The sequence below is a fragment of the Athene cunicularia genome (genome assembly GCF_003259725.1).
Source record: "Athene cunicularia isolate RWA chromosome 8 unlocalized genomic scaffold, athCun1 chr8_part1, whole genome shotgun sequence".
Classification (NCBI taxonomy): Eukaryota; Metazoa; Chordata; class Aves; order Strigiformes; family Strigidae; genus Athene; species Athene cunicularia.
The window spans coordinates 21,061,469-21,074,085 of NW_020799109.1; the positions used below are offsets into that span (position 1 = coordinate 21,061,469).

General features: G+C 35.9%; 1 protein-coding gene across 1 annotated transcript in view; it reads left to right on the forward strand.

Moving 5' to 3' along the window:
* LOC113482869 (hornerin-like) overlaps positions 1-12,617 on the forward strand; it is a 53,125-nt gene that overhangs the window by 11,775 nt on the left and 28,733 nt on the right. The window contains exons 13-29 of the mRNA XM_026853963.1: positions 604-642; positions 1,291-1,308; positions 1,867-1,902; positions 3,364-3,408; positions 4,477-4,506; positions 4,756-4,791; positions 5,761-5,796; positions 6,138-6,179; positions 6,359-6,394; positions 6,770-6,814; positions 8,088-8,120; positions 9,865-9,903; positions 10,031-10,069; positions 10,247-10,282; positions 10,405-10,443; positions 10,782-10,826; positions 11,434-11,463. Of these exons, the coding sequence (XP_026709764.1) occupies positions 604-642; positions 1,291-1,308; positions 1,867-1,902; positions 3,364-3,408; positions 4,477-4,506; positions 4,756-4,791; positions 5,761-5,796; positions 6,138-6,179; positions 6,359-6,394; positions 6,770-6,814; positions 8,088-8,120; positions 9,865-9,903; positions 10,031-10,069; positions 10,247-10,282; positions 10,405-10,443; positions 10,782-10,826; positions 11,434-11,463 (624 nt within the window). The remainder of the gene's footprint in view (positions 1-603; positions 643-1,290; positions 1,309-1,866; positions 1,903-3,363; positions 3,409-4,476; positions 4,507-4,755; positions 4,792-5,760; positions 5,797-6,137; positions 6,180-6,358; positions 6,395-6,769; positions 6,815-8,087; positions 8,121-9,864; positions 9,904-10,030; positions 10,070-10,246; positions 10,283-10,404; positions 10,444-10,781; positions 10,827-11,433; positions 11,464-12,617) is intronic.

The following is a 12,617-nucleotide window of genomic DNA, read 5'->3' on the forward strand; positions in this document are numbered from 1 at the left end:
TAATAGTTCTCCCTGTTTTATACTAGAATTCTTTACTTCTGATAGCATCAATTTTCTTCTTCCTTTTTATACCACTGGATAATACAAACTGTTTTCAGTTTAAAAAAAAAAAAGGCAGGGGTAAGCTTCTAGTTAGAAAACATTAAAACCTAAACAGAAGTTACTAGTATTGCATTTGGCTTAATTTTTTTGAATGAACTCAGTATTAAGCCTTTGTTTAGCGTAATACTGAATAAAGAGAAACTAAATTGATACTCCAGTTTGGGGTGGAAAGTTGAAGATCAAAAAGGACACACAGGACAGGCCATTGGATATGGTACAATACATGAAATCCTGCTTCTGCCTCTACAGCTGAGTCAGAGTGACTGGGAGAAAGTCTTTTATCTCCTTATACGCTTGTGTAAACCATCTATACATATATATTGCTTGGTAATGTGCATTAAATTTTTTAATAAAAATAGTATTTTATAAAAGTGATGATCCATAGCATTATTATTGGAGTTAGTAAATTTAGAGAATTCAGTAGTCTTCATTTTCCTAATATATTTAACTGTGTAAATAAACACTATGATGAGTAAACAGTTTTCTCTGATTTTTCCATAGGTAGTGGTCATTGCCAACAGCAACCCTTATCCACCTGTGGTAAGCAGTTTTTCTCTACAGGGCTCAGAATTTTGACTCAAAACCCTTTAAATATCTATGTGCTTAATTTGTCAAAAAGATTCCTGATGTGTTGAGACAACTCTTTGGCAGGGAGGGTTTACCCTAGGTGCGTAATTATCCTCAGGGAAAGCCAATAGTATGATAGCTGCAAATCTCGTGGTTCTGTGATTGTTATTAATACTTGCAGAGATATTGGATTAGCTGTCAATTCTGGGTACTTCAATGAAGTCTCTGTATTCCTGCTCAGTTTTGATTTTCTGATTCTATTGCCATTTTCTTTTGTAAATTCACTTCCATTCTCATTTTTAAACTATTCCATTTCCACTTGTCTTACTTGGAACTCATACAGTCAGTCAAAGGTAAGTTTAGCCTTAAGATGGTTAAAGTGAATTTGTATGACACAACATTTTATATATATGTTTTTCTGGTGTCTAGTTTCTAATTAAACATGTTGATGTTCTAACCTGAATGAAAATGAGGATGCATTTGTTCTATTCTGTCCTTTCCATATCTTTCACATTTGGTTGTGTATTGCATACAAAAGATAGGGCCCTTTTTCTGCTGCAGTATTCTGTTTGGACAAGACCTTGTGCAAAATAATTAAAGATTGTTTTGTTTCATTTGCAGCGTCATACCTACCCCCAGGTAAGCATACTTTCTTCTTATGATTTCTATAATAGTAATATAGTTCTTGTGGGATCAAACCAATTTCCTCAGGATGGTGTCTGCTGCCCTTTTACTTGTGTCCTGCATGCCCCAAACTTCAGCAAACAAATGATTAGATCAGGAATTGAATTTGTATGTGTGGTGATACATGTCCAATACAGGTGACAGTGAGACAGGTTGGGGGGATGATGATGTCTCAGCTTCACTCACCACATTTGGAAAAGCTGAGCTGACTGGTAGTGCAAAACCAGCATAGCCTGTGCTCTGCTGTTCTCCACAGAAGCTATAATAGAAGCAGAGGCAAATGCAGAAAATTACTTAGTAGGGTCAGGCTGCCTCCACAAACTTTCAGAGCTGAGGATAAACTAGTTTGATGCTGGGTATTAAGAATTTGATACTCAGACCATCACACATACGACCTTTCCTTTTATTCCCCCAAGCAAAATAGTACAGGTTTGTATTTTCTGTTTAACTGCATTGCATTTAAACAAGTCAAATTAAATGTTCTCTGTTGTGGTTTTCTGTTTTTCTTTTCAGAGTTTGGGAAGTTCTGCTACTAGGGTCATAATACAGGTAGACATTCTTTCTCCATTATATTTGAGTTGTAACTAAACCCTATCTCAGTAAACTAAATAATGATTCATTCTTTGCAAAAAAAAAAAATAAAATATGGGTAACGTGGATATTTTAGATATCCACAAACTACAGTGGTGAAGTAGGGAGTTTCTGTGGTTACAGTGAAGTGGATATCCTACTTTGTTGCTGTTTAAAGACCATTGCACCTATTTTCTACAGTCATACAATACAAACACATCTGTAAGTTAATTCCATAGTGCTCTCAAAATTTGCAAAATTTAACCATCTCAATCTGCTCAGGAAGGCAGATGGAACTCCAGAATTAAAGTTTGAATGTTACGTGATATTAAATCAACTATGCATAAATCATAACCTGCCCAGTTCCATGTTCATTTAAACAGTCTATTTTTTTCATGGAAATAACTAGTTCAGTCTTACATTTTCTTAAAATCTGCTAGGTATTACTTTTGTTTGTGTTTATAACATCGCTTCTTGATAACCAGGCACTTAAAAGGTTGATTACAATCCAATCTCAACAAGAGCATGTTTGTAAAGTATTATGAATATCACTCAGGCATATTTTTTCTGGGTCCTTTGTGATTTTTACATACTTACCACTCTTCACAGTTTAGGCTTTCCTTACTTCATATGATAGTCCTTCAGACTGTGACAAGAAATTCTCACTTCTGTTGAAATACCAGTAGCAGGTTACCACAGCTGAAATCTGTCCTTTGAAAATCATTGCTTTCAAAATTTGTAGCATTAGATTCTTCCATAACCAGAGATGAATTCTGACAGAGATTTCCTTTTTACTTGATCTCTGAATTTAATTGTAGAATGTTTTGAGTACACAGGTTTAATATTTTCAATGTGTATGTATAAATAAAACTGAAAAATATTTGATTGCTCTCATAATCCATGTATTTCATGGGAATTGAATGATTTTCTGCAGTGACTTTCCCTTGATTAAATTGTAACTGTGGCTTTTCCACTTTTGTTCTGACAAAGCCTTTGTCAAAATTTTGTGGTGCTTATTCATTAAAAAAGCAGTCATAATGTGAATATAAATTGATATGAATTTAAAGACAATTTATGTGATACATTTGAAGGGCAGAATTAAACTCACTTGAAATACCACAATATGGAACATACTGTATTATACGTATTATTTTTTCTATATTATAGTATTAAATGACAAATTTTCATTAAGAAAGTTACATCAAGATATATAAATACTTATAGCACTTTACTTATGAAGGATCATTATATACTGAAGTATTGAATGTTGAAGCACATGGAGATGGCATAAATGAAGAAAGAAAGAGCATAAGGAACTCTTTCTGGCTTTCAAACTGTCTAGTAGATATAAGGATAGAGTTGCTTCTTGAAATGTTTTAGTACTTAAGCAATTCCTCTCAAAAAATAAATAAGCTTTTTTTTGTTGTTGTTCTTGTGTAGAGTGGACAAAGTCAGCAAAGCACCAGCAGCAGTACATATGCTCAGGTAAGAGAACTTTAAAAGGATTAGAAACATTCATGTAGACTTCACAACTTGGTCCAGCACAACTTGGAAATAAATGATTTAATACGTTTTTAAATCTATTTCACATGGTGCAAATATTTCTGTTTCTCTGATTTTTGTGCATAAAATTGTCATCTGGTATTAGTGTTTATTATTGTTTGGAGTGCTCATAAATATATTTTCATGTTTGACTGGTTGACATGACTGTATTCCACTCAATGTGTCCTCTAAAAGGTGCATAGAAGTCATGGCACTGAGAGGAAGTGATTCTAGACTCTTGGAAACCCCTGGGCAGCTGTATTTCCATAATTATGAATCATTAATTCCTTTCTTACAGGGCTACCGTCCTCAGGGTGGCAGTTCCTACAGCCAGGTAAGCATCAGTTGGTCAGTCACCAGTCAGAATACAGCATTTGAGAAAGTGGAGTGCTATGGCACTGCAAAAGCACTTAGCAGTCACTCAGAATCTGAACCTTAAAGGATGTTTTCTCTGAAAGTGTGTATTTTCACACTCAAAATGTATCTACGTGCTACTTAATTACCCAGATTCCCAGAATGTGAAATTATCGCATGCAGCATCATTGTGAGGGCCAGGAGAAAGTCTGGGCTCTTTACACTGTCCTGCATAGATTTAGGATGAAGTTGCTTGCTTTTTCCTAACTTAGGGCAGATCCCTTACAAAAGGGGAGTAACCAAATGGTGTCCTTGTCTTAGGGTGGGCCAAGTTACTCAGGCAGCAGCAGTTCTTACGGCCAGGTAAGAAAAGCAGATATTTTGTAGGAAATTCTTCACTGATCTCTCCGTGACCAGCACAACTGGCAGGTTTTTGAGAGTGATGTTTCCTTGGTAGTCTGTGTCTCAATCTGATTTGGGGCTTTTGCTGAGGATATTCACAATCTGCCGCACAGATGCTACCATACTGCTCTGTCTCCTTTGACTCAGGAAGAGCCTTTTTGTGAAGCCCCTGGGCAGCTGTATTTCCATAAACATTATGCTCTTCATAGAAGTCTCCTTGTCAAAGTAGTAATTATCTTCTCCTTTTTTTTAAAGGGTTCCCAAGGCAGCCAGTCCTCTAGCCAGGTGAAAATATTTTGTTGAAATATATTTAAGTTTTTCTGTAGCAGGCTGCCTTGTAAATGGAGTTTGGGGTTTGGTTGCGGTTTTTTCCTTCTTGCGGTTGCTGGGTGATCCTTGATTGTGATTCATGTCCCTGAATGACTGTGAAGGAAAAAGAACATAATATAGAGGAATTTCTAGTGGAAATGGGCTTCTGTCACAGCTGTGCTAAGACTACAGCTGTTTACAAATGAGTTCTTGCCTTCCTTACAGGGCTACCAGCCTCAGGGTGGCAGTTCCTATGGCCAGGTAAGCATCAGTCAGTATACACGATGTGAGAAGTTGGAGTGCCATGGCACTGCAAAAGATAGCAGATTTTAATTCTGTTTTTTTCTATTTATATTGAGTTCTTTTAAAAAAAGATACTCGGTGAGGTTCTCAGCTGCAGGAAATTTTTGTCTTAGAGCCAGCAGCTGATGAATGTTTACCTCCCTTTACAGTTTTTATGTGAATTAAAGCATCCCTAAGATAGCTACAAATATTGCCAGAATATCAGATAGCATAAATAGACAAGATAGTTCAAATCCTTTTTGGTAATCCTAGTCTTCATACGTCTCCCAGAGGGCTGTGGCACAGGTCTGCACATACATGAAACATCTGCTTTTTTTCTGACTTTATATTGAAGGTAGGTTGCATCAGCAGCTTATAGTTACCCACAGTAACTTTCTGTGACTGAAAGTTTTTCAAAAGCTACTGGCATCCTTGACCAATTAATTTGGCATGCTACTTTTAATGGCATTTTTCTGTTTCCATTTTATGATTTTTTTTTTCTAGGAGCCTTTTTTAATTTAAAAAAAATATTTTTCACCTTTATTCTCCCTCAGAGGAAGGCAGTTGTGCAACCGAGGCCCACCAGAAATGCAAATATAGGAAATCAGTATTTACCTACCAGTTGCTGTCTAAGCCCAGTGTCTGAGAAAAAGCAGGCAAAGGAAACATAGTAAGAAAATGTTGAGTCCCTTCAATGTCCTGGAAAGCCTTCGTGAGACTGGAATCCCATTTAAGATGGATGTAAAACTACTCTGTAATTGTTGTTTGATAAATAGAGTGTGATCAGATATTCATCTAGAGTAAGAAATACCAAAATAATTCTAGTGAAGCAGCAGAGTCTGTACATTCTGTCTTATTCTGGGTTTTCGTCCCCATAAAGAGACAAACTGAAAGAGGCATCTGCTTCACAAACATAGTAAATATGAATCAATAATTCCTTTCTTGCAGGGCTACCAGCCTCAAGGTGGCAGTTCCTACAGCCAGGTAAGCATCAGTTGGTCAGTCACCAGTCAGAATACAGCATTTGAGAAAGTGGAGTGCTATGGCACTGCAAAAGCACTTAGCAGTCACTCAGAATCTGAACCTTAAAAGATGTTTTCTCTGAAAGTGTGTATTTTCACACTCAAAATTTATCTACGTGCTACATAATTACCTGGAAACCCAGAATGTGAAATTATCGCATGCAGCATCATTGTGAGGGCCAGGAGGAAGTCTGGGCTCTTTACACTGTCCTGCATAGATTTAGGATGAAGTTGTTTGCTTTTTCCTAACTTAGGGCAGATCCCTTACAAAAGGGGAGTAACCAAATTGTGTCTTTGTCTTAGGGTGGGCCAAGTTACTCGGGCAGCAGCAGTTCTTACGGCCAGGTAAGAAAAGCAGATATTTTGTAGGAAATTCTTCACTGATCTCTCTGTGACCAGCACAACTGGCAGATTTTTGAGAGTGATGTTTCCTTGGTAGTCTGTGTCTCAATTTTATTTGGAGCTTTTGCTGAGAATATTCACAATCTGCTTTGTTTACAAATGAGTTCTTGTCTTTCTTACAGGGCTACCAACCTCAAAGTGGCAGTTCCTATGGCCAGGTAAGCATCAGTCACCAGGCAGTATGCAATACGCATGTGATATTCCCATATGTCTATCCAGAATTCTGTGATTTGCTTCTTGAAATAATGTAGTAAGTTCTCCTTAGATGTAGGAGTTGTGAACATTTTTTTTTATATGGGTCTGATAACAGTAGGCTCATTGGAACAGCTCTTTCCCACATAGAAAGGAGTACATGTAGGTGTCATCTTTTTGATGACTAATTTACAAGGCAATTCACGTTAGGATGTAGCTGTTGTTCTCCTTTTCTTTTAAGTAGTCAGGCCGCTAAAGCCCCTTAAAATTAATTTTTGTATTTGAAATGGAGAAAAGGAATATTTGGATTACTGACGTGCTTTTTTTTTTTTTTCCTCCAGCAGGGTGTATCATCTTTTTCAGGTGGCAGCAGTGGTTGTGGACAAGTAAGTCCTCTTTCTCAAAACTATATGAAAACTAGACCCAGCCTTCTTTATAGTAGTAACATGTTTTTCAGTAAGTTATGTAATTTTTGTTAGTTGGAATCTTTTGTTTTCATTAATACATGGACTTATCTAGCACAGAGATAAAGAAAAGCTGACACTGTTGGTCACTGTAAACAAAATGGTTTCTCCCATGTAGTGTTACACACAGAAGATGGACAAGTAGTGATTCATCTGTCTACTCAGTAAACAGATAAAATCTTTGCTTGGGAATGATTTTCAGATGTTCCTCCATTTAGTTCCTATAGGAAGCGAGAGGATCAGAGTGGCTTCCATGGAATAAGAGTTAAATTAGTAGTTTTCATCCTGGTTCCATTTCAACTCGTCTATGCCTACAACAGTATAGAGACAATGTCTTCAATGATGAGATCTCAGGTGAAAGGATCATGGATGAGGCTCTGATAGTAAACCTATGTTCAAATAAATATATTTGGGAAAGCAATGAGAATGAAAGAGAAGTATAAATACATAAATACTTAGCAGAAGTATTTAGCAGAAATGTTAGAATTGGTATGAGTTAAGTATTAATAAAAATGCATGTGAAAATACCATAAAAAGCAGTACAAGAACAGAGTTAACAGCAATGAAACTGATGAACACTAAAGAATGTTACTTCCACCAAAGCTGTGTCACAGGTTGACTTACCAACACAATACCTGTGCTTTAATAATGCAAAGGTGGAAACCAGAGTAGAACTCATTGTGTGTACTGTTTCTCATCCTGCTGTCCCAACAGAAAGACTGATTGTAGCCAAAATATACCCAAAACAGAGACATGAAAGCCTTGCCTAAGAGATATGATGGGTGAATCTAGCAAGATTCTGAGGTAGATGGTCACACAACAGTAAATGTTGATTCCTAAAAGGACTGTGCAAAAACCCCTAAACCATTTCATCTTTACCAATCAAAAGGAACTAGGATGATACAGAGAGCCATCAATTGCCAATTTACCTTGCTTTCCATGTGGCACACAACTAGTCCTGCTTTGATCATCTGTGTGCTTGTGTCTTGGTGCTTGTGTGTATGTGGGTATGGGAATGACAGAGGCTAAAGCCACAGCCTTAAAATGTTAAATAAAATGAAACGCACCCTCTGAAAAGTTTTATGTTTTGTTTTGTTACATTAAATCTCACATAAGAAAATTTAAGAATGATAATTACTTTGCAAGATAGTGAAAATTTGGGCATTTATCTTTTGGTTTGTTTGTTTTTTAACAGGGTAGTTCATATGATAGCAACCCCTGCCACCAGGTAAATGGCCTTCCTCCTCTCATTTTAAGATGCATCCAAAATTCATTTTGCCACTAACTCAATTTAGAAACAACTTCAGATTCATAGAGTGCAAATCCATGTAATCTTATGAGATTAGAATTCAGTATCTTCCTATGCATGGGAGCATCACAGGGGCTTGGCATCTTTTTTCCCCCTTTTTCCTAGCATTACGTCTGTGAAATGTCTCTATAGGATATTAAGGACGGATTCTGGAAAGAACAGGTCTGCTGCATAGTTGCTTGACTGGCACTACTTAAATCAGGGATGGAGCTCACCAGCCTCTCTCTGGACTTTTCCCATCAAAAGTCAAAAAATATTTTAGGACTGCCACTTGAGCTTCTACAGGAGACTGGCTTCACAATTCATTCAGTTTGTGCAGTGAACTCCAGATAGCTACATGTGTATTTGTTACAAGTTTCAGCACTGGAACTCTAAAAACCACTATCCTAAAAGATGTCGGCTATGTTTAAATAAACAATCTCTGTAAATGTTAAAAATCAGTAAGAAGACAGCAATAGATTATTTCTTTTTTTATTCATGATACTTCTCTTGATTCTTGCTGATTTTTCTCAAGAAACAGAAACATTGGGTAGATTAATTATATTAATAAATACTGTGTTTTAGCAAAATATATACTATATTCATAAATACACAGTCAACATAGATGTTACTATAATATATTATCATAATGTATATGCAATATGCTATATTATTATTGTGACTTGGAAGAATAAATATATGATATAGGTATATAATTATATTATTTTATATAGCTTTTCAAGTTTTTTATGAAGAGGAGCTATTTCTGTCAAAGATTTTGTTCTAAAATCTGCTAGAACATTGAAAGATAATACTTTTCATTTCACTTTCCTTTGCCTTTTCTGGATGAAGTCTCAGCCTCATTTTAGTGAACGGCAAATATCCAAGTCATTTCAGTCCAGGATTTCACTGGTTTTATTATGCACTTTTGACACTAATACTTCTACAAATGTCTTTTCTAATTTTACTTGGAGGAGTTACATTCCTCTTCTAAAGAGGGCATTTTGAAACATACTGAGTGTTTTATTCAAAACCTTTTCTTCAAGGCCAGTCTATCTCACGGCTTGCAGCTTTCCAGGGAAATTTTTTCACTCCATTTGTATATATTAAGTTTTTTAAGAGAAAGAGATACATTCTCTAGAGACTGTTCAGAATGAAACTCATCTGTGTACTAGACATTACTTAAAGATAAATATTTGTGGTTCCTTGACATGTGTCTCATCTAGTATTTATCTTTTCACTGTTGGCAATCTGTGTTTACTATGTTAGAAATCATATCTATATTGCATATCTGCCTCTGCTCCTTACTCCTTCTAAGCAAGTATCGTACCTTTCATTAAAAATAGTCCATAGCCAAACAGTAAGTGTCTAAAGCATGCATAATTTTTGTCTGATTTACAGGATGTATCATGGGGTGGTCAGGTAGCTAGCTCTTTATTATCCATTGGTAAAATCTTTTCAAGCAGTTCTAATCCAGGTATAGTTTTCTTGCTCGTGAGAGTATAGACTCTTGCAGATTCTCCCCAGCTCCAGCCTGTAACTCATTCTCTTCAAATGTACTTTATATCAGCCCTGAAATTCCACTTACATAGCAAGAACTCAGCAACCTAATAAAGCTAGCTCTGTGGATTCTGATCAGATTCAGTTCTCTAGCGTTATAACTGTTGCTGTTTTGTTTTCACAGGGTGGATCATACTCCTCACAAAACTATGGTGGTAGCCAAGTAAGTACTAGATTATTGTTTCCTCCCACTGAAGTTTTACTTCATACAGGGTCCACTATGGCTGATCAATATCCAATCTGCAATATTAATTCTAATTTGCTGGAATTTTTTTTTTTTTTGTTAGCAGAGTGGATCATCATCCTCAGACAATTATGGTGGCAACCAGGTAGGTAAACATTGATAATCTCCTGGTAATTTTTATCATATCTGATAATTTACCTAGACACCTAAAAAGTTGTATTTTTTCAAAGGAATCCCAGGCAATTGTTTATTCCAGCTTTATAGTCCCTGAACAAAATCACAGTTTCTTCTGAAGTAGGGTTTATATTTGTTTGTTTTATAGGGTGGATACTCCTCACAGAGCTATGGTGGTGGCCAAGTAAGTAATGCTGTTTCCCTACTTGTACATCACTTCATACAGGCTTTAGCCTTTGCTCAAAATCAGGTTTTCTATATCCTAATTTTCCCTGATTTTGGTTGGTTTATTTGTTTATTTCAAAGGGTGGATCGTCCTCCTCAGACAGCTATTATGATAGTCAGGTAACTAGTTCTTTCTTTCTCCAAACTGTATTATTTCATTATAATCTTTGTAGTCCCTGCATCATCTTTCTCAAAGATGTAATAAAACACAATAGTTTCTGTGCTCTTTTGGATTGTTTTGGGGTTTTTTTCTTTACTGAAGAATGGAACATTCCTTATAAGCAGCTATTGAAGCCACGTATTTGTCTAATTTTCCTTATAAAGATCTTATTTAACTCAGCGCTTTTTTTTTTTTTTTTTGCATAAGCCTCAATTCTGTTTTGTGGAGTACAACATCAAAGTGTATTTTTAACAATATGTTTGTGTAAGGAAATAACTGGTATCTGATGTCTTTCTAGGATTCACAAGATTTCTCAGATGATAATCCCAATGCTTGTGATGATGTGAGTATGCTTTCTCTAATATATTTTCATCACAACATTTTTCATGTAGATGGGAAAATACTGCACTGTTAGATGCAGCCTTGTGAGCAGAATGATCCAGAAAGAATATTGAGTTCCCACACTAATAAATTTCAGCAACTGCATGTTTTCTTACTGGAAATTGTCATATAAGTGTTTACAGATACATTTTGTGCATTTAACTTGATGAAATGAAATATGGATAAAAATACTTCAGTGGCTTTGCAGTAACAGAAGATTTTGCCTAAAATCTAAGGATACCTTTTACTGTCATTTTCAAAAAAAAAGAAAATCCCATAGACAAGCTTTAAATAAATACAATGAAATAAAGAAGAGAGATACAGTGGCAGATCTTCCACTTTGTGGAATATAACTTTCATGTTACATTTCTACCAATCTAAAGTTGCTATTAAAATGTTTTTCAGACTGGAATGGTAGAATTTCAAACTATTTTAGCCAAGGCTATGAAGGATGTGAGCAGCATATGATTTTTTTTATGTCTGTGTGCAATATCAGAAAGAATCAGGTTTCTGTAAGCTTACTGTATTTAAAGAATTCTTAAAGAAAGAAATAATTTATTCTTTTCCAGAATGACACTACCTATAGTGCCAGTAGTCGGGTAAGTGCTTTTTTTCCTTCTGCAGTACTCAAGTTTTGTTAGTAACTGAACACTTCAACATTAGAACTGTGGGCTTCTAACTGTAGTGTATGATTGCTTTATAATACCCTTCAAAAAGTTAATTAAAGAATGAGATACTTGATGTTATATTTCTCTGTACTCAGTCCCTTCTAGCCGTTCTCGAGGCTGATGCACAATTATTTAAAAATGCACAATACTTCTAAGAATATATACTGACAGGTGTTTTTGTAGTAGATGCACTTTGACCAGATAGTTTTTTGGGAATTAAGCATTTGTGTATGTGAGACATGTAGCTACCTCAGGCTTTTTCCACTGGTTTTAATTTAAATTTGCATATATGCTAGTATTGTAAAGTAACATTTATTCCCTGGTAATACTCTCTTTGTCAAGACTTTCCATCTGTCCTACAATCAGTGATTAACATTAACATGGATAGATTGTGACCAAGCAAATACGCTGTTGTGTAAATTAATTACATATTTCTGTACTTCTTTCTGTTCAAAAAGCTTTTTCCATCTATTACGGCCTCCTTTTGTTTTACTGCCATCTAGAGTAACCTTCTGTCATCAGCTACTTGCCTTCAGTTGTCAGCCATATACTTTACTGCTTCACTATTTTCCCCATTTTTCTTCTCCAGTACTTCAGTACTGCACGGAATGTATGCTTGAAGTAAGGAGGCCTTCTGAAAACATCTTTTGTTTTTTCCTATATTTACCTTCTATGCATTTCATTAGGCTTAATGCAAAAGGTTCTGCAAAAAAAAAAAAAAAATCCTTCAGCAGCAAGCCCTGTTTAAGAGTCATATAATCATAGAATCATTCAGGTTGGAAAAGACCCTTGGGATGATCGAGTCCAACCACCAGCCCTACTCTACAAAGTTCTCCCCTACACCATATCCCCCAACATTTCATCTAAACGAACCTTAAACACATCCAGGGATGGTGACTCCACCACCTCCCTGGGCAGCCTGTTCTACTGTCTAACCTAACTTCCTCTCTATCCAATTTCTGATCTAAATTTCATCTCACTCATACCAGACATGAGTTCATGAAGCAACTAACACAGTAACAACTAAGTGTTGCCACACAGTAGTTAAAATCTTATCACTTCCTCCTTTGTTCACAAAAGATGTT